The sequence below is a fragment of the Anopheles nili genome, chromosome 2, assembly GCF_943737925.1.
Source record: "Anopheles nili chromosome 2, idAnoNiliSN_F5_01, whole genome shotgun sequence".
Classification (NCBI taxonomy): domain Eukaryota; kingdom Metazoa; phylum Arthropoda; class Insecta; order Diptera; family Culicidae; genus Anopheles; species Anopheles nili.
In genome coordinates, this window is record NC_071291.1 from 38,539,161 (window position 1) to 38,563,762 (window position 24,602).

At 51.5% G+C, this 24,602-nt stretch overlaps 2 protein-coding genes across 2 annotated transcripts; both read right to left on the bottom strand.

Moving 5' to 3' along the window:
* Positions 1-635: 635 nt before the first annotated feature.
* Positions 636-3,558, bottom strand: LOC128731853 (MFS-type transporter SLC18B1-like). Its single transcript, XM_053825001.1, has 7 exons — positions 3,438-3,558; positions 2,091-2,739; positions 1,850-2,015; positions 1,667-1,762; positions 1,259-1,597; positions 1,004-1,129; positions 636-886 (listed from the first exon to the last, which is right to left on the bottom strand). Exons 1-7 carry the CDS (start codon positions 3,546-3,548, stop codon positions 802-804), a joined length of 1,572 nt encoding a protein of 523 aa, XP_053680976.1. The 5' UTR covers positions 3,549-3,558; the 3' UTR covers positions 636-801.
* A 5,333-nt stretch (positions 3,559-8,891) lies between these two features.
* LOC128722015 (protein takeout-like) lies at positions 8,892-15,931 on the bottom strand. The gene is made up of 4 exons (XM_053815826.1): positions 15,600-15,931; positions 9,652-10,026; positions 9,423-9,572; positions 8,892-9,349 (listed from the first exon to the last, which is right to left on the bottom strand). Exons 1-4 carry the CDS (start codon positions 15,685-15,687, stop codon positions 9,195-9,197), a joined length of 768 nt encoding a protein of 255 aa, XP_053671801.1. The 5' UTR covers positions 15,688-15,931; the 3' UTR covers positions 8,892-9,194.
* Between the last annotated feature and the right edge of the window lie 8,671 nt (positions 15,932-24,602).

The following is a 24,602-nucleotide window of genomic DNA, read 5'->3' on the forward strand; positions in this document are numbered from 1 at the left end:
GCGTCCATCCGCCCTGCTGTCCTGGGACGATCGTTCGTCCTGTTTGAGTCGCGCCATTGCCGGCACGGGCTAGTTGAGTGTGGTTCCACTTGGTGTGGGTTTTGGGCAAAAATGAAAAGCAAACACACTCCCAACTAGCTAGCTAAAAAGACACCCTTTAACCTACAAATCGTAGTCGCGGGTGGACGCAGGGATGAATTAAAAACTAGCCCTATCGAAAAGCGAATATCGTCCGGCCAGTGTGCGAGTGTGGTGCGGGACAGGTGACGTTCGTGGGTGTACCGAGAGACGTTAAAAACAAAACAAAACAAAAATGAAGGAGACTGTCAGCCAGCCAACAGCCCACCGGCATTTACGGGAAAGCGGCATGTCGTCTGGCCCTGATTTTCCACCGCCCCAAACCGACCTCGACGGCGTTCGTATCGGTCTCCGGGTGGAGAGTAACGTGGCCAAAGGGAGGAAAACAGGGAAAGGGAAGCAGACAGACGGAAGAAGAAGAAGAAGAAAAAAAGAAGAAAAACATGCCAGGGCGATCGGCGGCGTGCTGCAGCGTCCCAGATCGGAATCAGACCCCACTCGGAGAGCGTGCGTCATTGTGTCGAAAACGTGCGCGCTTTCGACGCTTACGAGGTAGGTTACAACTAGTTAAGCTGGTTGTCTTTTGGCAGGTAATGGGCGGGTGTTCCGCCCGTGAAAACGGCACGGTCTCGGATGAAACCCGAAACCGGAAGGATCCGCAGGCACGGACCGCACGATGGCGTTCGCTGAGGGCGTGTGTTTCGCCTCAGGAGACTCAGGTCCTTATGCCATCGTGTCGTGATAACCGGGCCGAGCATCAAAACTGCCATAATGCGTGCCGTACTGTGTGCCACTGTTCGTCTCGAGCCTGTGGTGGGGAGAACAACAACAACAAAAATACCGGAAGTGATCAGCACGACGTCCCAGGGTGTCGCAGGGTCACGCGAATGTTTCGGGGCCCTTGGCGGGTTCGCGGGTAACTTACTCCGTGACGGAACGTGCCCAGTGTCCTTGTTTGCTTTGATAGCTGTTGCTGATTAGCAGGTTGTTTACCGACGGGCGCCAAGAACCGATGAGCGAACTCTGACTGCCGGAGAATCCCGCCTTGCTGCTGTAAGCGTGAAAAGAGCAAGGTTTTATGGGTATTTTATTCGCTCGCCGTTGTGATGCGTTCGGTGGAATATCATCAATCCTTGATCCTTGAACCCGTCCCAACCCCTTGAGCATCGTTGGAACTTACCCGCGGTAGGTGATGTCGAGGCTGCTCGTTCGGCTGACCGAGCTTTCGTTGTGAGAATCGCCATCCTGCGAACCGGTGGCAGGATGCTTGATCAACGACTCAACCGACGACAGCTCCTTGAAGGGTGCCGGTGATCGCTCGCAGATCAAAAACAGGATAGTGATGATACCGACGAGCAGCTGCAGCCCGATGATGAACACGGTGGATGCCCGGAAACCGATCGCATCGAACAGCAGCCCGCTAACGGACGGACCAACGAAGGCCCCGAACGCGAACGTCGACGTCCAGAGGCCTGATATGAGCCCGTACGTCTCGATGTTGTCTGGGAGCCCTTTCTTGCTGTGGGCGAGAAGAAAATCGTGTGGTTCAAATGCCGGCACGCGGGTGAGGGTTATCGGAGCTACTTACATTGATATGTTGAGTGCGTCCGTGAAGCTGGAAACGAGCACTGCTGCGATGCCCAGTCCGTGTAGCACCAGCCCCGTGATGATGTACGAGAGGTTCCTGCAAAGAATGCAGCGCAGGTTAGTGTTTTTTCTTGTGATCTCAGAACCTGCCGGAAGCTGGTGGCTTTCTCTCTGGATTGCTTACGTTTCAAGCGGGATGAATGACGCAGGACCTACAAGGCAGAAGCCACCGACGATCAGAAAACATCCGATGGTGGAGACGATTTTTGGGTTGAGAAACTTATCAACACCCCAGCCCCAAGCTGGAGCGGTCAAAGCGTACACTCCACCGTTGATGACGAACACGACACCTGTTCAGGAGGTTTTTATGAGCGATGTTTGTGGTTAGTCGGCTACACGCAGCAGAATAACACACGATCACTTACCTAGCAGGATAGGGCTGAGATCGAACTGACGTAGGTGTGGTTCCATGGTAGCGCTCAGGAACCCGATCGAGGCGCTTGTAGCACAAATGGCCAGGGCACACACAACCACACCAGGGATCTTCAACACCGCCAGCAGCGAGGCGGCCTTATCCCGATTCGGTGGCTGCTCATGGGGGTGTTTTGGCAGGATGCAAAGCGTCAGGATGGCCGTCACAAAAAGGGCCGAACCGAGCACGACAAACGGCAGATAGTAGCCACCGACGCTGTACAGTGCGCCTCCAACCATTGGGCCAACGATCAACCCCAACCCGAAGCAGGTCTCGAGCGAGGCAAACGTCGTGGCCACATTGTTTGGGAACTCTTTCGCGATGATGGCGAACGAAGCCGTCAGGAAGGCGGCATTCCCAAGCGCTTCGACGATGCGTATCACGAACGCGAGCGTGATGAAGGGCACGTGTCCTGGCACGCGATCGAGCAACCCAAACAGGATGGCCGAGGTGCCGGTTGTGAAGATGCCACTGTTGAATAATACTTTCGGTCCGATCCGGTTGATGTACTGACCGTACACGGGTGAGATGATGAACACCACCAGCTCGAAGATTCCGAACACGAGCCCGTACTCGGTGGCGGTGGCTCCTTTCGATTCCGCCTGGGGATGAAAAACGCGTTAGGGGGTGTAGAAAAATGAAGAAAATGAATGGCAAAAAAAAAGAAGAAGATTGTTCTCTTCGCGATCATTCACGGCAATCAATACACGGGCTCGCGAGTGCCACGGTTAGATAACGGAATCGGTGACATTCGAACGATCGTGTGTAATTCGAGCCGTACCGGGAGTTGGCGCCTTCTGACACCTAGCCATCCAAGCCATCATGGACCGGTGGGTTTCACGCTACGTCACGATCAGTTGTTGTGTTTTCCTGCTAGGTTGGGTTCTCCTTCGAACGCCACGAAACCGTCACCAACAACAACCGTGAGTCATGGTCAGGGCGAATTGTTTATCAATTTTCGTGGCACTGATCCACATTTTGATTCTCTCGACGAGGAAATTACCTCCCGACGGCGCGCTGATTACGACAGAACCAGCCAGCGGACACGAGGAATTTTTCTACTCCCTCCCACCCCCTCGCCAATCGTGGCGATAACTTACGACCTTCGTAGGGGTGTTAGTTTGTTCCGCGAAAGGGAATTCGCTTGGGGTCGAGTGTTTTTTTTTTATTTTCGAAACACCTAAACCCACAATCCCGTGCTGAGTGAGGCTGGAGTGTGACGTTTTTTTTTCTCCCCTTTTCTTTTTTGACGTTCACCGTGACGTGACGCTGTATTTACAAAACAAAGCCTACTACGTACCTCGTTGGGGAAGAATGGTGCCTGTAAGCTGACACAGATTGCATTGCAGAAGTCGGCCAACCCCATGATCATCAGCGTAAGCCACTGGCGCCGTGTGAAATCGAGTGCCATTGTGCGGGTGTCGTCGAGGCTACTGCAAGGAGATCGTCCTGGAGATTCCACCAACGTGTGCACACACACAGACACACGCGAAAACACTCACAACACCGTGGGACAAATGTCCGCAATGGATGCAATCTAACACTGGTGCGAAAGACACTTTCACCTCGCTTTCGGCGTTTCACACACCCACATACACTCAGACACACGCACGCACACACACACCGTTGCGGTGCACTAATACCACTAGTAATTGGGCACTAATGAGGCCGCGCAAGAACGCAGGACACGGCCACTATCGGATCGGGCAGGTCAGCAAGCTGACACCGGACCAAACGCTGAAAGTAGCATCGTCCCTGTGTGCGCCTTTGGCACACCTTTGGCACCGGGCGATGGTCGTCGTGGCTAGAACACCTCCCTATCGATGGCGATAGCTCAGGGGGCGCCTTTCGGTGAACTCGCGTTCAATCGCCGAACCTCACGGTTTCCGATATGGGGCTCGCAAACACACAAAGAATCAGCACGTTCTGAGCTGCTGCTGCTGCCTTTTGCTGTTGAACCGAATCGGACAGCTCGACCGCTCCCAGCACGATAATCGCCAGTTCGGTTGCGCCGTTGGTAGCTTTTTCTTTCTTGGCCACGTTCCACGCACCACGCCACGCAAACAATGTCCGTTTGAACGCTGGCCAGGACTCCCTGTGAATAAGGGTGCTTGCGAACTACTATTGGCTGGCAGGAAGGATCCTTTCACTACTAAGCGGCATTTTTTTTACGTCGATGACGAACACAAGAAGCACTTATTCGGCAGGATACGGAGCCAGGGGCGCACGAAGGCTTGGAAGCACACGACAAAAAAGGATAGATGGCGAGGAAATACTGTAACGAACACTGCTTCGAAGTGGACCGCTGCTGGGAGCACACGGACGAGCACCGACTGAGCCGGAAACCGGGACGATCGGTCGTTGTCTGCGTCGCTGAAGGCACTGATTGCGGTTACGCTGATCGAGGTGGGTTGGTGCCTGATCGCTCGGGATGCTGCGGTATAGCGTATCAGGCCGGTGTGTGTCGGTACGCCACGAGATGGTGATCGTGTGCTTTGTGCACTCGTCGGGCTCGGGCATTCGGATTAGGTAGCCGTTTCGTTATCAACGCTCCGGTGCACTATGGGCGCATAATGGGTCGCGGATATACGCGTTGGTGAAATTATGCATCTGGCATGCGGGCTGGCTGGAGTTGTTGTTCCGGGTAAACATGCACCCAACGTGCTCTCATTTGAATGATCGTTTGTAATTATAATTGTTTGACTCTTAGAGATCAGGCGGTCTTTGGTGGGAAATAGTATGCGTTTGATTCCCGCCATACAATACTTTTGGTGACTAAAGAGGTACATTTTTTACAGACTGGAATATGACACTTGCTTGTTTCATTCCTTTGTATGATATTCTTTATTATTCACACGATCGCATATCTGTATGATCAACTGATCATAAGCCGAATTCATCAAATGTCAAACATTTCTTTGGGAATTCCGTATTTGGGTAACTTCTATCGCTGTGAAAATGATAAATTAATTTGAAAACTTAACGAATCGCCAAGCCTTTTGAGCTGATACTATTACTCCGACTGTTCTTTTTTCTCGAAGCTCATAATTTAGGGTACCCTAAGGTACAAAAACCTCTGTAAAATTGATCCGTAGCATGATGCTACGACCTGAAGTCTTGAAAATAATAAAGCATGATGAAACGATAAACAAAACACGTTCTGAATTCGATGTTTGCACATCACGCAACCATGTTACTTTTTAAAAAACCTACAGAACACACAGTTTAATTGGACCTCCCATTGTGAATTTGTTCCGCAGAGTCTGTTGCTCAGGCTGCGGCGCTGATTTTTGCTTCTATTTGGGTGTCGGGGAACTCGTTATCAGGCGTACTATCATCCGAAGCCCTGCGGCCACCAGCACGCCAGTAATAGGAAAGCGGCACCTGCAGCAGAGAGCCTGTACCCATATCATGAATCACAACCGGCAGGGACCTTACCGCGGGGTAGAATGCGACCAACAGGGCAAACGTGCGCAACTGCATGTTATGCTGGGACGCTTTGCTTGGAGGAACGGTGGGCAGAGATGGCAGGCGATCATGCAGAGGGGCATGTTATTAGCGAAATTTCTAACAAGCCCCTTGCAAAAGGTTAGGAGAAATTGATAAGACGCACGAAGCGCCACGCGACCACTGAGTGACTCACAATTACGATGAAAGGGAAATCGAATCACGTCACGGAAAGGAAAATCGACACCAGCGTGAGGATTGTAGGGAGAATTCTTTACCCGTTTAAATGTTTAGGGTGATCGCGATCTTAAAGATGATTTCCGTTCCAAGGCGTGCTCCTTGTTTGAGGAATTCCTGAGCCTGCTCTTTCAAATCGCAATTAGCAACAGCGAGCCCACCCTGTCGAACCTCAGCGATGGATGATGCAACAACTCTAAAAAGATTGTCATTCGGACCGTTTCGGCATGTGAAGCGGCAATCAGAATACAAACAAAAAAAACCTTCCGCCACCAAACGGTCGAAATAGTTCACCCGAGCCCGTCTCGATCGTTGCAGAATCAGTCGTCCGAGTTAGGTCGGTGCTGCGTGCAACTAACTTACGCAAGGTCAAAGGTTAAGAAGACTGTCGTGCTCACGGCCAAAGCGCCCGGTTTCGCTGATAGCACACCGTTGACGTTTTTCTTTGGGAAGAGACAAAAGAATGGAGCCGCTCAAAGAAAGGGAAAAAAATCGTCTACTTTTGGGCACACAAATTTTTAGCTCGCCGTTAGCAAGCGTGGATCCGATTGGCGATGTTTGGGATCCTTAGTTTTTTGTTTCGAGCAACTGATAGCGCCTGGAGGTAGCATCTCTTGCCTACGGTTCGGGATTGTGCGAAACTTGAAGGGATGGTCATGTTCGGAACGTTTTAATCGACAATTGAAAACCAGTTGGGCTAGCTTCAAGGTATAAAGACACAACGGCATCTCATAAGATCGTTTACGTGCGGTCCTTATGTCCTTGTGATTCTGTTCATTATATTCTTTCCTTTTTCGTCCTCATCTGCATATCCTTTCCAACGGGCAACGATTGCGCGTTATGAATAATTAAATCCCCCGACAGCTACGCAATTAATCGTAGTTAATGCCAAACTGCGGGCACGTCCATTCTACCCTTGTCGTCACGCTCAATCCCACCGTCAACCGAGCCATGAATGGGTCGCCAATGATCGTCAGGAAAATTGACCGCAAAAAACCGACCGTTATCATTAGCCAGCGGGTACAATTTTGAAAACGACGTACAGTGGCCCATCCTCGAGCTGCGTCGCAGCATCAATTTGACCGGTTATAAATTATTCACAGCACGATTGGGCAATTAGCTTTATCGCGCATTCGCTCCGGAACGGCGGGCTCCAGGAAGGAATCACCCGGTTGTCGGTCATCGGTTTGCTAAATTGTGCAAAATTAGCCATCGTCCGATTTTCGCGGTTGAAAACCTGACCGACGCCTAGGATGGCCTTGATCGGTATGCGCCTAATCATGTGATTCGTTCCTAATCGTCCGTGTTTATGGGCTCGTGCGAACGTGAAGATGTTTTCGAGCTGGATTTTTGGTAACAAAAGCAGCAACCCAGTTTTTTTTAACGTAAACACGCCCAACTCGTGACGGGCAAAAACAAAACGGAAAATCTCAAGTCATCCCGACTATTATCAGCTGATTAGAGGACGGGTTTTAGGCCGTTTGATGGACGACGATGGGCCTACAGCATAATTATAAGCGATACCGGAAATCCCATAGTGCAAGGTAAAGAATGCTTTTAAATGGAAACGTACATACACACTCATGATTCACCCGGCCAGGTGGAAGTTCACCCATGGAATCAGAGATAATACACCTCCAGAAGACAGCCAGGGATTTGCCCGGTGTTTGGTCGCACTCATTGCGTATTGGAAGCTGTCTTCAGCAGTAGTAGCAGCAGCAAAACACTGACGTCGGGTTTGGTATCACGCACCGATCGCTTCGTTGCAAAGCCTCGCAACGCAGATAAGCACCCCGTTTAAGGTCTCGCTCTAGAACAATCGGGTTGGGCTCGAGGGCGGCCAGACCGCTGAAAGGGCCGCCACGCTTCTTCCTACCTAGATTACTTGCGCTCGTTGCCGGCGTTGCATCTGGTGCGCCAACCGGCCAGATAGCACCCGTGGAGTGGCCAAACCGGTGCAAACCAGTGTCCAGGGCTTGGCCCAGGGCCCAGCGATCGGTGTTACGTTGAACCGGAGGCCTCGAGCGTCGTCGCGACACGGATGCACGGACGCAAGGCACAATGGATGGGTGGTTTGTTGGGCTAAAAATAAACTCTCCCCCTTTGGGGTGTGAAGCGGAACGCATGAGGGGGCACAGAGTGACAGTGTCGCCTGGTCGGAACCGATAGGGCGGCGGATCGAAAATAGGGCCTCCGGACTCGATTCGATTTCCTGCGCGCTGGTCAATGACGACAAAGGCGCCGAGGTGCAGATAAGGCGCGAGTGCTCGAAAAGACGGAAGCAATAAATTTGAGCGGAAAATTAGTCCTCCACGGGGATGGCCAGATGTGGGCCATGTCGCTGGCGACGGGCGAACTCGGTGGCGCAGGCCGTGGCCCTTTTTGTAGGGCGACTTGGGAGGCTAGCGGATCAGATTGCACGTCGGTGGCGCCAAGCTGGTGGCAATGCAATGCTCGGTGAAGTTGACGTACGTAACTACCCAAAAGCTGCACCGTTCAAGTTTGGGCAGTGGATTGAAATGAGAGTCGAATTAAAGTGCATTGAGGGATCGAATCATTTGCCGGTAGAGACAGCAATCGATTTCACATCGCCACGGTTGGGAGGCAAAAACGATTGACAAAATTGCAACCGCGCGTTATGTCACGAGAGCTAAGCAAATGCTCGCCAAAGCGACATAACATATGCGTTAAAGATCGCCATTTTGACCGCTGTCAGTCCATCGAAGTAGGCTAATTTCACCGCCATTTTAGGTCGCGGTTTCTTTTCATCGCTCCACGGCGCAAGGTCAAATGGAAAAGGCTTCACCCGGCGCTGGATTCGGTTTTTCACTGCTTTATTAACTCTGTGTGTGTGTGTGGTTGTTTTGAAAATCGCTTTTGCTGCCACTCTTTGCATCATCACGACGAAATATATTTACACCTTACGTCTAAGCACGTGATCCGCGTCCACTAACGGCCGTTGCTCTCGCTTTTGCTTTCTTCTGACTCGTCGATTGGTTTTTCTTTTGGCTGCCGAAACGGTTTTTGGGAGTGCCCAGATGCTGGATTTCATGGAGCACAGTTTTGTACATGTTTTCATTTTGCGCTGCTAACTGCGCCCTCGTGGTTTTTTTGTTTTCAGGCGCAATTTTTAACAACTAAACATTCTAGCCTGCCTAAGGATGCTGGTCGCACCAAACGAACGGTACGCTTGTGCGGTTTTGTGCGGTTGTTTTAGAAACACTCTCGAAAGGTAAGTCGAATTTCGGCGACCAACGCTCCGTGTCCGAAAAGGACACGAATGCCAACAACTACGCGATCTCGGATACTACGCTACGAATATCACCTATGCTTAATGAACAAAATTAACCCTACGATCTGAAGGACGTCGTCCTTAGTCATCCAACAGCCACAACCGCGTCGGCAGGTTGGTGAAGGCATCGTTCAGGAACTTCCGGAAGAGCTTACCGATGCTCTGGGACGCCGCCGGTCTCATCTCCTGGATCAGCTCGTTCGCGTTCTGGTTGAGGAACTGGTTGATTGCCTCACCTGCGTAAAGGATACATACAGCGCATTGTTAGCAGGACTCTCCTAAACAGCACACTGAAGGCACAACACTTACCGAGTACGTTCTGCGTGTTAGCATGATCCTTCACCTTGAAGCGAGCGTTCTTCATCGTGAAATCGATCGTGATTTTCTCGATGCCCATGAACGACTCTCCATCACGCTCGATGGCCTTACCGTAGATCTTGGCGATGGCGCTGATGTCCGCTGCAAGAGAAAAATCCCCCCAAATGGGTGTCACTTTGGAAGTCTTTGGAGAGCACTCTACGACGTTGGCTTTACTTACAGAACTCCGTCCAGAACTCGCCGAACGAACGCACCGGCAACAGAAGCACGTTTCCGCTGACTTCGTACTTGCCACGTGATTCGACCCGCGGAATCGTGAGGCTCATGTCGATGCGCAGCTTCTTCAGATCACTTCGTACTTCCTTGATGGTGTAGTTACCGGCACCCAACGCCACGATATCCGAGAACAGAGCCTTTATCCTCACGGCACCGGCGTTGTTCTCCATCGCAAGCTCTTCGATGCGCAGCGGTTCTAGTGGCGGTGTCTTAAGCTCAGGCAATCCCAACGCGACATACGGCCGGACGTAGTTGAGCGAGTTCCGGATGCACTTGTTGATTTCCGGGTCATTGCGTCGGCAGGGTCGAATGTACGCGGCTGCACGGGAGAAAAGAAACGCGTGAAAATAAGCGTTAGAATGGCATAACTCGTGCGATCGTGTCATGCCTGTTGCATAGCGGCAGGCGCAAACCGATCGATCGTGTGCAAATCCGCTGAATCGCTCGCCAATTGCGACACGTCATTCCGCGGTGATGTTGACGTTGTAACCGAGTTAATCAGCTTGCCGATAAAAATCGCTCCGCTGCGAAGCTTTATGCAATGTGACGCGCTTTTAGAGCGTAAAACGAATCGAAAGTGGGCCCCCTCCCCACGGATCGTTTCGAGGGCCTCGTACATCCGGGAAATACGCGCGTTCACGGTAGACCGAGGCGGACGAAGGATTTAAGACACCTGGTGAAGCATTTTCGCACCACTCCGGGCGGTGCTATGCAGCGCATGAAGCGAATTTTCATTTCCGTTCGCTGCAACCGCATTGCCGATCCACCCATCGGTACGGGGTGTTATTTCACCAGCCTGTCGTATTTGCCAACCGCGCGCACCTTGAGCGATGATAAATGATGGTGATAGAATCCGCGCCAGATGTGCGGATGGAGAGCGAACCGTTGCACCACGCGCCATTGTGGTCACCTCACCGTCACAATGGTGGCCTTCTTGAGCTGGTTCGAAGTGGACCGGCACTGGATGGTGGCAATTCTCGGCGAATTACTCCACCACACCGAACTCGTGGATTCTCAATGTGCTCCCATGCGAGCTCATGCGCAATATTGCAACATTCCAACGTGCGAGCAATAACGAGCGTGGTGAAGTGATTCCAATCGGTGAACCGAGCTACCACGGCGCAGATAACGATCGGTGCAAGGTGAGGCTGAAACAACGCCAAATAGGAAGTGCCACCGGTACGCGCACAGTAGGGAAGTAATTTCCATCGCTCCACTTACGCATCTTACGAATTACGCCCATGCCACACACGCCAGACCCGAAGTCCATCGTGGAAAACCCAACGAATCACCTGAGTGCTAGAGTGATTTTCGACGCTTGCCTCAACTCGCCTCCATCACGCTCGTCAGCAGGGCGGCGTGAGGACCTTGAATTTTGTGCGCTAAACGATCCTTGGCCCGGATTGCCTGGATTTACATGAATGCACAATGAAGGAAGTAAAAGTTGGGACGTAATCACCCGTTGCGCGGGAGAGAAAGATCGTTCGACAGGCGCAAAACGAGTTCCGTGTAATTGAGCGGTGGCACGCTAATTGAACCATTCTCACCGGCACCCTGGACAAAAGGACCGTAAAGCTGATCGGCAGCAGGAGTGGCTCATTTTGAGCAGGATTTGACCCGCACGCATGGGTCCAAAATGGTTCTCCGAAGGTGTTAAAGAGAGAGAGAGAGAGAGAGAGAGAGAGAACGAGTGGCTGCAAACCTGTTCCATCGATCACCCATCACGGTCGGGGCGCCCTTAAAGGGATCGCCACACTAATGGGGCGATCGATCGTGTACGCGTGTGCGTAAAAGATGCACTATTTGCAAAACACACGCTCTCGGGCTGCATTCTTGGAGCTCTCAGCTCTCAGCTCGTTGCGTGGTGCGTTCGATTACTACATCACCACGCAGCGCTACAGGACATGTTTGCCAGTTGGGCAGGCGTGTGTGTGTGCGTTTGTTCGGGTGGCCTTGCTGGCCCTTACCATCACGCACTGGGACGGATCCTCACGCCTTCGAGCCCTTCGAGCGTGGCGTGAGAAGACGCCAATAACTCGAGCCCAAAGATCACGTGAGCGATTGCGCCACCCGGTGGAGTGCTTTTGCAGAGCATTCAGCGACAAACCTGTGGCTGTGACCGAAGAAAGACACCATTCTTGATGTGGCATGGGGTAGGGGGTGCGAAAAAAAACCCCAGAACGGGGTGGGCCAGAACGGAGTGGACGTGCCATTGCGTGTGGTGTAATTAAAAACAAACAACGATTGCAACATCGCCGTCGGCCCAAAAACAGCAACAAGCCGAGGGTGTAGAATCGGTTCTGAGGCGCAGGGTTTGGGGGGGGGGAGGGTGGTCATGGTAACAGCCCCTCCCCCCCCCCCCGTTCCCCCTCGTTTCCTGAGGACAAAAAACCGCGCGCGACCGCAAACCCTGAAACAATGTGGCGCGACGAAATAGCGCCATTTATTGGGCCCCACTGGCTCGGTTGCGGTCCCCCTTAAGCGGTGAACCGTTCGCGAGCAATTCCGGCCAGCTGTTCGACTTGCGCCACAACGCTCGCCTGGGCTAAAGTTATTGTTACGGTTTACGGTGGAATTGGCAAAATAAAAACCCTTCCGAAGGTAGCAGCGACTAACGGTGGCCAAGCGCCAAGCGAAATCAAGTTCACATGTGAAGTGTCGCGTTGCGATTTGCCAACGGTACAAAGAAGCAATCCAGCAGCAGCAGCAGCAGGGTGATCGTCACAGAGGCTCGAAGTGATCGACGGGAGGCAACCTCGAAGGACTGCCTTTGTCCGCGAATGCACCGTCCCGTGTTTTTTTTTGGCCACGGCCTCGGACGCCGTGTTCGAGAACCTACTGACCACAATAAGAAAAAAACCCTTCGTCGGCGGTTCTGATGCAGCACGATCACGTTTCGACCGCACACCCGGTCACACACACACACACAGGTCCTTTCGAAATGAGTCAGGGTCGCACTTTCGGGAGGTTGACAGCTTTCAAAAGTGTGCCGTTTCACCCGGCTGGGTTGGCACATTCCAGAGCCCACCTTCAGCACCGGGACCGGTCTCGAGAAGCGTCCGCTTAACGTCCCGACCGCGTAAAGTGCTGTTTTGTGTATCCGCGCGCGCGTGTGTGTGTGTGTGCGAGAGCAAAATAGGCAAACATTTGTGTTCGCCCTCCATGCGCCCTCCAGCATCAGCAAACACCGTCGAAAGGTGTCTTGCAAAACGTCGGCACTTTTCTGCAGCACCCAGCATGTGCAGCAACAGCAACAGCAGGCTGAAGGCACTTTCGTCATCATCATGCTGAGCGAGCCGGTCCGGATCCCGGCACCACGGCGACTCATGCGCGATTTGCCCAACCCGCCCAACAGGGCTTGGGCTCAACTTCCTGCCCTGGCCAGGGTCGGCGCAATCGAGGCACCACGGATCGAGGGCACGCCACGGTGTGTGTCCGTTTCATCATAATTTTTATCATTAGCCACGCAGGTTTGTCGCAAGCGTGTCCTAGAAGTGATCGCGAGCCGGCGTCGCCTTTGGCTGCACACACAGGGCTGCCAACCCTCCTTTTTGGTGGTTAGCAAGGTCTTTTGCGCGAGCTTTTGCCGAAAGGAGCCATCCATTGAGCCATCGGCATACAGCAGCAGCAGCAGCAGCAGCAGGATGGTGGCTCAAGTTCACTCACCACCGCAGCAAGTGCGACCGAATGAATTGATAAACCAAACAAAAGCGCATCATGGACACGAAACATAATAAAAATAAATATATGGAGGTGAACGAACAAACAACAAAATACACACACACACACACACGGACACCTCGTGAACTTGAAACGAGTTATTTTTTATTGTGTGGCCCGTTGGGCGCGCTTGCGTAATTCCTTTGCCACCCAAAGTGGCACACTATGGCCTCCCATCGATCCGTGTGTGTGTGTGTGTGTGTGTGTGTGTGTGTGTGTGTGTGTGTGTGTGTCTAAGGTGGCTCTCGGTGGAGGGATCGGTTTGAAGAGTTTTTTATTTGTGCTTCTTTTTTTTTGCACGCGTGTTTAAAAAACACCTAAGCGATGCCATCCAAAGATGCGCTAACCTTTCGATAGTGAAATTTCTATCCTTTCGTGGACCGTGGCGCTACAAAACCGTTTTTCTGGCCGCTTAGGGGTGAGCCTGCAAAACCCAGCAGCAGCAAAGACTCGCGCGTGCATTTACGATCAGCTGTTGCGACGGCAAGTAAAAGTGACGGGATGCAGGCGCGAGAGAGCCAACGAAAAACCAGCCACTAGAAACCTTTTCGGGCCCGGGAATGTACGCGTGTTCGGCGAGGAACGTGTGCCCTCTCGCTGGCGAGCTGGTGGAAGCGATCGGGTGAAAATAGGTCACCGAGGTAGGATGGGGTACATTATGCGCCAGCTCTTGTAAACTCCCTCTTTCCATTACCCGAGCGCCGAACTGGCGCTGGAATCTCGTACGCGGGGGTTTCTCACTTTTACTCTCATTCAAGTCTCCCGTCTTGGCGAAGCGAAACCGTGTTAACCGCCAGCTTGAGCCAGACGAGCCGAGCCCTACGGGTGTGGCGCTTCTCGCACGGTTTTTGTAGGTCGGCTCCGGTTCCTATGCGAGTGCCCGGTGTGTGTGTGTGTTGCGTTTGCCGTCATCATCAGATTGCGCTTATACGAGATGAGAGGGCAGGTTATGTTGCTTTCCTGGCGCGCCTGACTGAGCGATTCACGTGACGCACCCGGCCGTGTTGGCCGTGGACGGCTGGCCGCTTCTTGTTATTTCTGCTTTTGTTATACGCCTGCTTCATTCGGATGAGCGCTAATTTTAAAACGCCAGCGTGCAATGAAACGAGTCGGTAGTAAAGAAGAAAACGGCCAGCCTGATGTAATAGCGCGAACGCGTGCGATCAAATTATGATGACACACGGTCGATGGAGAAAAAAAACCGATGAAAATAAAAACGCATTCCGAGAGAGAGAGAGAGAGAGAGAGAGAGCCAGAGAAAGAAAGAGAAATAAAGGAAAACACTGCACGTGGGGGAAATAAAACCGGAGAGAGAGAGAAGAAAAAGTAAAACCCATACGGCACTAAAAGCGTAAAAAAAAACCTCAAAACGAATTGAATCAAATCGCTTGCGCCCGCGCCTGCGGAAAAACCAAAACGCCCCGGCATCAAGGAAGTCCCGATCGTCCGTGGTGAGCGTAAAAGCGTCCGCAAACCGAGTTCCGCATCGAAAAGGGGGGCCCACGGAAGCCAGCTCACGCACGAACGGAGGCCACTTTCGTTTTGTGCATTGTGCACACGCAACACGCGCACGCTTAACTGAGGGTCCCTTTTTTTCCGGCACGAGGCACGTATAAGAGCCTAGGAACCAAAGAGGACACACACAGCGACAGGCGCGAGTGCACGTTTCAAGATCACACCCAGTAGGGTAATCTTTTCGGGGATGCGCATCCACCCAATCGGAGAGGATCACCTTGAACTCAAAAGAAAATCGCCCCCGTCTAGTGTGTTTGCGAGCCAACGCCAAGGCGCGCCGGTTGAGTCATCTTCACCGCCAAAACCGTGCCTGGGGATACCACCTCACGATATCGCGCCAACCTTGGCAGGAGCACGGTTCCAAAATTAACAATTTAAATTCAAAATCCACGGCAAGCGCTACAACCGAACGCAAATGGATAACAAACGAATAAAACGGCGCGCCCCCTAGTGGCGGGTAGGCGAACTGTTGAAGGTTATTGCGAGCGCGCGTGCGTGTCGATCGCGACAAAAGGGTCACTCCAGTGGGATTCGTTTCATGCTTTTGTCATTTTTGAGTGTACATAATTTTTCCTCCACCTCTCTCACACACACATACACCAGACACAAAACGGCACCCCCTTGATTGGGCCTTGGAAGCTGGGTCAAAACACTTACGTCTTTCATACAACCCAGCGGCAGTGGTGGTGACGATCAGCAGCAGGCTCCAGGCCAGCAGACATCGGACGGCCATCGGTGGCTGCATCGTGTGCGGGTTTTTGCTGAAGAGGGTGATTTTCTGTTTTCTCCGGCAGCTGTCTCCGTTAGTCCTTCGGGACCGATCGGTCAAGGTCTGTCAGTTGGGTGTTGTATCGCCTCGCACCGTAATTGACGCACTAAGTTGCACACTTCACTTGACACGAATGTTTATTTAATGTCTTGAAGAGCACATCGTCGTTCGTGGGGGTACGGAAAATGGAAAGAAAAATGCTGAGTGAAAAGGGGGTGACTGAGCTCGCGAGGATCATCGAGGATCACGATCGAGTGAGTGGGGATCGAGTTGGCTGTGAAGGACAACCAGGTTTAGGTGCGCACCCGATCGGGTCCTGAACCGGGTATCATTATGTCCACCCCTTTTGTGCACTTTGCACCCCTGACATCATCATCGGGTCGGTTCCCTCCTTTCAAGGGTGGTATATTAGTGAACCAGTTGTGGGGTGGGTTTGTTCGCTCGGGTGGAAGCACTTCGGCTGTCCGGTTAGTAATAATCACCTCGTTCCCGCGGGCGTGACGCAGGGATCAGTGATTAACTGCTCGTGCACGCTAATGTGCCGGCGTAGAACCACACTGAGGGACATTAGACCATAATACGAGAAGCTAAATTGCACCCTCCTGTGACCATGTGGGACCCCTGGGAGCACATTCCTGTATCGAAATTCTTGTGTCGATGCGTTTGGGTCAGAGAATCGAGCGCCCTGCCGTAAGGGTGCCGTATGCGGGTAGATTCGTCGAACGTCGTAAATATTAACGACTCGTTCGTGCTAACTGAGAGGCTGATTCTAAGTGGAGGTTAGGGCTGATTGCTTGGATTGCGCAGCTAACGGTTGGCTCGCAAAACATCGCAGCCGGATGGCTTTATTGCGGGTGTTCGGGTGGTCTTCCGCATAAGGCACGCATCAAAAGCACGGCACGTGCAACGTGACAATGCGCGTTGGGGCGTAGAAGCTCATAAGAAGCCTGGGGATGGACTTTCTGCGTCTGCTCACAATGCTATTGATATGTTTCCCAAGATGTCGAAACGGTGGAGCAGATGCCTAAACGAAACGAGTTCTAGCAACATCCTTTCATAAAGGATGTTGAGAATTTAATGTCCTGTGTAATTTAATCAGACCAAACAGAGTTAGATCTCAAACATCTGTAGTGGGCCATTTTTCGAACGGTTAAAAATAGATCTTCTTCGCCATTTGATTAAGGCGTGATAAAGCCGATGTTTGATCAATTTCGCTGCTAAAAAATATCAAACAGAACGTCTTAATTTGAACCAGACCTTGCATCATTCTCTGCAAGCATGAAATAAAAAAAAATATTAGCTATTACTAGTGCATATCCATGTGCTAGAGAAAAGTGATCCAACATGGAGTCATCTTGAACATGCTTTGGAACTCTCCCCATGCCGAAACCAAGCCTAATCTTCGGTTCATAGGACCTCCAATGCCGAATCTTCTGGAAATAGAGCAAATCTCGCCCGTGGCAGATCACTTTGACGATCGTCCCACAAATCCCTGCTGGATTTGCGACCCACACCGTGCCCGGTGTTGATCAACTGATGCATGGCTCCCTTTCTTTCTCTCTCTCACTCTCTCGCTTTCACATTTTTCGCAGCAACCCCCTTTCGGGTGGACTTTCGGTTTGACCCAGTTCTGTCCGTCCGAGCGGATCGCTCCCCAATCGAGTGGTGGTAGCAGGAAAAACCGGCTTCTTGCAATCCGAAGATACACACCGGCGGCTCGTGGTTTCGGTGCAGCCGGTGCACCGTAAAGCTCGTGGACCGTAGACCTGCGGTTGTGACAAGACCAAAACCAAAGACGACACAGGACGGGCAGCTTCTGGTCGCACCAGCAGCAGTAGTGGCCGCATCTCGGGTGGTGGCAGAAACTGAGAAGCGAACTTGTAACGTAGTAATTGAATTATATAACGTCAGTCCGGTTCGCCAGTCCCGGGCTGTTTATTATTCAATTTCGCATTTCATTCCACCGGCACCGGTGAAGATCGGTGACGCGGCTCGAATGACGCCAGAGCCACACCGAAAGGCTTGTTTGATCTTCCCATCCGCGTGAGGGCTAGGTGCTTTGTTTACGCACCACGGGTTCAATTCGATATTGCCCCTTTCGGTGGTGGTAGTTCGTCCTTTCGGTGGAAGGAGCTTGAGGTCACGCAAATCACCGATCGCCAACCGAGCTGATCGACAGATAGAGTCAGTCAGAGCTTTTTAAAACGGTGCTCCCAAAGGAGATTGGCAAAACCGGCGTCGGAGTCTTGGCCGCGGCCGTTTCGAGCACGCGCTGTTGGATAATAGAAAATGCACTAGCGAGCTGGCGTAAATGGTGCTGAGTCGTAGCTCGAACTCCTAGCCCTCCCGAAAGCAGCCCTGGGGGTGGATTTTCGCACTGCTGCTGCTGCTGTTCCCCACAGGGGCGAGACATTTCCACCAAATTAGGCGACCACCGTGCCTGGGTACGGACTATTCATTCACGCATAAGCCACAAGCACACAAACAACCAACATACACACACACATACACACACACATTCGGTTGGGTAAACGCAGCGAACAACGTCCCACCCCACGATACGGAGTGCCATTTTCAGCGTGTCGTAAAAGGAGGCTTTAGGAGGGAGTTAAGGGTAACTTTTTCGCTGTCGCTTGTGCCTTTCTTCAAGCAAGCGTGGAGTCTGGTAATCCCACGGCAAGGCCGAATGCTAACGAGTTTCGGTTGTGTTTTTGTTCCCACCCTATTGCAAATGGTTCACGTTCGAGACGGGTTAACGCCGAAAAAGGCGCCCAAGAAGCTGCTCCACCACGAGAGAGTGAGAGAGAGAGAGAGCAAGGGAGAAAGAGAGATCGAGACAGGTGCGAACAAAAACAGGCAGACAGAGCACAAATATCACACTCACAATACGCACTACGGCGATGCACTACGTACGACTGCGCGCGAACGAATGGAGGCGCCACATTCGTCGCGGGACACTTTTATATGGCACGTGCTTTTGCGCGCGGTTCGAGCGGTAACCGGACCATTGGGGCTCACTCACGCACGCTCTCGGACTCTCCGGTCAGGCCACGGTGGGCCACAAAACAATAGCAGGAAGGGTGAAACTCTCTTTCGCCCGGTTCTGCTCGAATTTGTGCTTCTCCGCACGAAAATTCACCTCACCGAGCAGCAGCAGGCGGTGCTCCTTTTTAGCTCTTTTTTTTTTGGTTGTTTTTCATCATTCCTTCTCGTTGCGATGGAAACCAGCACGCGCACTCGGTTGGAAGGGTGCGAGAAGTTGTTTCTGCTCGAATCACGGGCTGCTTGGATTCGGTTGGGCGGAAAACGTCCACCAACGCAGATCGAGCCGGTTCGTCGCTTGTCGCGTCGTGCCAGTTCTTTGTGCACGCTGTACGGCAGAAAAGGATCGGTCGGTGCGTTCTCGGTTCCCTGGTGTCGGTATGGGGTAAATACCGGTTTACAAGAGTGGCATTTAATTCAGCATATTCTCGCAATAACGCTTCCGTAACATGTTCCTGGTTGGCCATAGCAAGCTGCACCCGCCTGGATCGGGTAGAGTGTGGCTGATGGATGGATGTTTGATAAAGTTAAGCTAAACAGCTCCATGTGAGCCCGGTTTTGGTGACAAATTCCCTCGTTACCGGTGCGCCGAATCGTGACGTGACCTTCGAATGTAATAATTTCGAACGCGTAACGGTGCAGCTAAAAATAGTCACCCCCTTTGTTAGGGTTGGCCATTTTCGGTGGGGTGAAAAAAAAAAACCTCCCCGAGCTGTAAACAATTTCCCAGGGTCCCAGAGAAGCGCCCCTGTACCTCGATTAACTTCCGGTCGTTACACTGACGATTGAATAACGATGCGAGAATTAATAATTGATCCCAACCAGTGCGGCCTCCACGTTCAGCCACGATCGTGACCACAAATTATTTGTTGATAACCAAATCGACCCCCGAGCATGAGGACGCTTCCGATAGTCTCGCGAACGGAGGGGTTGTTGTTTTTTTTTTGCTCTCCTAAAGCTTCGACTCGCCGGAATCGGATCACGAACAGTTCAAGGAACTCGTCCCCGTTCGAACCGGGAATGGCACGTTATCAACCGAGTGGTGCGATCGTGGCTCGATGAAACTCAAAGACACGGAAGTGCATTAAACGGAATGCAGATTTGGAGGACGCCCGGATACGTTGGCGCATTCGGCACCTCCAGGAGAAGACGCCACAGGACGAGCGAAAGGTTGTTTCCGTCGGTGCATGCACACCGGCATGTCCTTGAATGGCTTCGACCGGGGTGGATGGCTCCGACGATGGTGCTTTTTTTTCGACCACCTTTTGGGGGTTTGTTTCGCGAAAGGAAGCGCACAGCATCGATGCCGGACACACGCGACACGCTCCAGTTTTCATTCCTATGGGGGTGGTTTTAACATGCGACAAAACCCGATGTATTATTAGCTCGAAAGCTCTCCGCCCTCATGCGCATTAAACGTGCCCTTTTTAGGCCCAGTGAACACGATGCTCCATTGTGACATTGGGCGAGTTGTTCATCGCGCATGCTGCCTGCTGTTAACGACCGGCAAATACACAAATTGATTCAGCAGAGTTATCCAAATCAGTGACGCGATAGTGATCGCACCCGCGAACGCTGATATCAGCAACGCCGGGTGTTGTGGCATAAAAACAAAACAGCTCACCATTTATGATACCGTGGCGAGCATCTGAGTCAAGGTAGGGTCGCGCTGGTTGCGTAAGATAAAATCACCCAACCGATCGCCGGTGCTGGGTTGGGCGAAACCACCACCGATTAAAAGTGCCCTTCGCGTAAATGGAGCGTTACAGTTATCGGGCCCTTTGGTGCCCTTTAGCCACACGATGGGCGTAATTTTGCGCGTGTCACCGTGTGGGAATCCTGTTTTTTGTCGTTGCCCACCCGTTATTGGCCCCATTCTGGGTGGCCATCGTTCCAGAGCATCGTTCAAGGGTAGATCGTGTCGTTTTGTCGTTGAGCGTCGAGGACGAGCGATGGAAATCGGAAGCAAAATCACGTTGGAACCTCGGTAGGGTTTCTTTTTGTCGCCATTTTGATGCTAATCGCCTGCGAGCACGAGCACCAACGCATCGAGCGATTCGTTCGCGAGGTTTATTAGCATTTTCGAGCCCGATCGGTGATGCCTTCTGACGCCATCAACGTCCAATGTGGTCGAGAATATTCGCCACCAGCAGAACCAGCAGACATTGCGCGCAGAACGAGTTTGTTCTGGGGAAGAGGCTGATAGGAAGAGAGAAACATCCAATCTCCAATCCAATATCGTTTCCGCACCAACAGGTTTTGGTGGCATTTTCTTGACCGCGGCTGGAAGAAAGTGAGTTTGAAACGCCTTTCGGGTGTTTGCGTTGGCGGCTGCAAAAATGTCGAAAATCCAATTTGAATGCAACGCGGTTGTCACGGGGCATTATAAAGCTTATTTGAGTTTGTTGAGGAGAAAAAAAAACACCTGCCCACCGTAATGAGGCTTGCATTTGAACCGCGAAACAGAACAATCGAATGACGCGCCGGTTTTGATTTGGGTTTATTTCTCGAACATTGTTTCATCGCCGTGCGGTTCTCAGGTCAATGTTTCACCGCGCGAGTGGGGCGATTTATCGTTCGCGATTGAAGCAACCGGCATGGGGCCGTTTCCACATGTCGGTGGAATTTAGGAATTCCCATAGTGCACTTTTTGCCCTCCCCCCCCCCCGTTTCCCGTCCCTCTGGATCACCATGCGGCTCCATTCGTTTTCGTGAGTCAGTGGAAAAAGGGTTGATTGTTTTCCACCGCTCAACGAACCGCATTCCCACCGCAAACGGGCCGTCGGTGGGTTTCCAAATTTTTGTTTGCTTTACTGAAAGGGCGCGTTCGAAACCCATCCACCCCATAAATGGGGGCTTGATGGGGATTTTTAGCGCGCGCGTTACTGTCAGTCAGGCCTTTGTCTCAAACCAAACTCGACGCGACTCAGCCAACTACGATACGCAAAAAAAGTCACCCTGTTGGCACCATCCACCATCTCACCAAATCGATACGCATGCGCGCTTGAAAACTGGACCGGATCTCATTGATCTTGACACTTCGCAATCAGAGAAGGCCATGGACGGCATCCGCAATCGGGTTGATATGCGTATTCGAGTGAATGGGGAAGATGAAAAAAAATGATCTATCGAAATAAACCAAAAAAAACCAATCCGCGGATGCCCATTCTGGGCCTGTCCTTGTCCCGGGGGTGACCACGACCACGAAAAACCCAACCCCCAAGTGGTCAACCTGGTCGAGCGCCTGACAGGCGTGAGGAAAGCCGGATGAATTTGTGCGTGTTTTTTTTGTTTGTTATAGTCGCTCTTCTACTCGCCTTTTCACGCGCCGCGTTGCGAATGATTTAGAATTGATTTCAACCGTGGCATTCTGTGTTTGGGCTGTGTGTTTTTTGTTGCTCTATCTCTCACTCTCTATTGTGGCTGATAAGTGGCGAGAAGGTTGCGAGTCTCAACCAAGGTTGCCCGGCGTTGACGTTGCCGTCGAAGCGAGCATGCGGAAAATGCGATAAGTGGAATTAATTTAGCGAACGTTTGGAAACAGCAGCAGGGAAATGAGGTTGCCGAAGAAAAGCGAATGTGACGCGCTTCGGTGGAAATGTGACACGAAATGTGCTCCTCGTTAGCGAGAGCAAGCCGGTTAGCCCTCCACGAGATGATGCCATTTGGTTCTTAGCCTTTATGCAAATGGCTGATCGCCCAGCCACTGGCTACTAAAATACTGCCCCGTCGCTTGAATCAACGACGTGGCGTCGAAGCGGGATTATGCTCGCGTCTATGAATGGCATTAGTGAAGCCTTCGCCAATTCGTTACCGATTCTACATCGATGGCCTCTATCTGCCGGTAAGCGCATCTAAATCGCATCAACCGGAGCAACACCGTTGCGTGAGGAGTCAGCTACGGAGTCAGTTGACGGTTACCGAGGCGTAACAGTCGCACGATCGAGAGCTGAGGTCCTCTGTCACCGCGTGGCAGCGACATATTTATTTGAACCGTGTACGACCTCCCGGTACTCGGCGTTTGCATTCGCTCGAGCAGGGGCTCTTCCGTGACACGATTGTGACCCTTTTTCCGGTGCCGACAGGACAGTTGCACCGTTTCGATCACATTAATCTTCTGTTAGGACCTCGCTCGTGTCGTGCCTGCGAACGAGTTGATGGTATCGCGCGTTCCCTCCAAGGGCTACCTCGTTCAGGAACTCAACCAGTGGGTTAAAGACTTTCATCCATCTTGAAACGCGCCTGATGTAACCTTTCATTAGCAACTCGTAAGGTTGAGATTAAATCGTAAATTAAACTCCCTCACATGCCGATCCGATTGATAGCACAGTAACACCCCTCCCCGGGAGCACCAGTCAAGGACGAGAAGGTTAAGCTGGCCGGACGGCATCTCTCTAATGTATGGAGTGGTTCGGCAGGCTTTCAGAGAGGCGTTTCCAATCGTTCGGTGGGAGAGAAAAGGCTCACGGTTTGCTCACAAGCACAGCTTGATGTATGAATGCTCTGCGTCGTCATGCTCGCACCTGCCAACAGGCGCAGGTTTATGCGATTGTTGCGTTTTCTTTTTATCGTACGAAATCTTTGCACAACCCAACCCCGAAGGTGACGAAATATTGGCCCGTGTGTCGGGCAGGGATTACTAACAGTGCCTTCGCGATCAATAAAGTTCAATGTCGAATATGTCGCCTCGATCGACCGATTCAAATGATCCCGAACGCTAGCGAAATCATGTAGCTACGACTCGGATGACCGCATGGCTACTACCAGTTCCTTCCCAGTGTCACGGGAGTCCCTCAATGGGTGTTCATTACGCTGATGCATGCCTTACAACCGGGCGATTATCACCGCAAGCACATTCTTGACCTTTTGCACTAGCCAGACCACTTTGATGTATGATCATAAATTTGCTATCCATCAACGAGCACGTTTTTCAGCATACGTGTTTTGTGCTGATATTTTTTTTGTGTCCAACGGGTGCTGCCTTTTTTCCGTCGCTGTCTGTAAATTATGCGCATGCTTTGTTTCGGTGGAGAAGCTGCCAGTCGCTGCCGAAGGTAAATGTTTGCACCCCTCGGCGGGATGTCAAGCAGAGCGCGCTGTTTGCCAGGAAACCTCAGCCGAAGTGCCTAGAATCGAAAGCCACACCCGACGCTCAGCCGGATCCGCGTATCCGATTTGCGTAGCGCATGCCAACGGTGCGATGGTATGACCATAATCTGCCCCTTCTCGAAGGTTGGCGATGTTTGAAGCTTAAATATTATTACTGTTTTGCGGAAGGAATATTCCACCGGTTGTTTGTGGCAAACGTAGCAAACGTGGCTTTAAAATGCGCTATCAATGTGCTAATTGACTATGATTAGAATATTCATTTTTGGATTTTTTTATTACAGCCAACGGTCAAATGCGCACCATGTTTGGTTTCGAAAATAGAAAGCGCCTTTGGTTATGCAAAGTGTATTTCAACAGGGTTTAGCCGAACACTGCTGCAAATTGATTTCATTAATATCTTTTTTCATGCACAGTTAACTTTTGAATGTATATTCCATGAAAAACCCTTTTAGAGCGCTGATTTTTAATGTATTATTTATAGAGCAAAAGAGCTGGAAACGAATTTAAAATATGTGCGATCAACTTTTCGAAGATTATGAGATATCTTCGAGATAGGAAAAACGATATTGTGTGGCTCATTTATGCCTTAGTTGTCACAAATTGGCTTCTTACCAATTTTGTACCACTATGTAGATTAAAAAAATGTTAATCTAGCAATAATTAAATGGTATTTTCACCCATATACTTGTGGAATATTCTTTCGATTTTTGTGCACATGATTCAACGTTCGTTAAATTTTT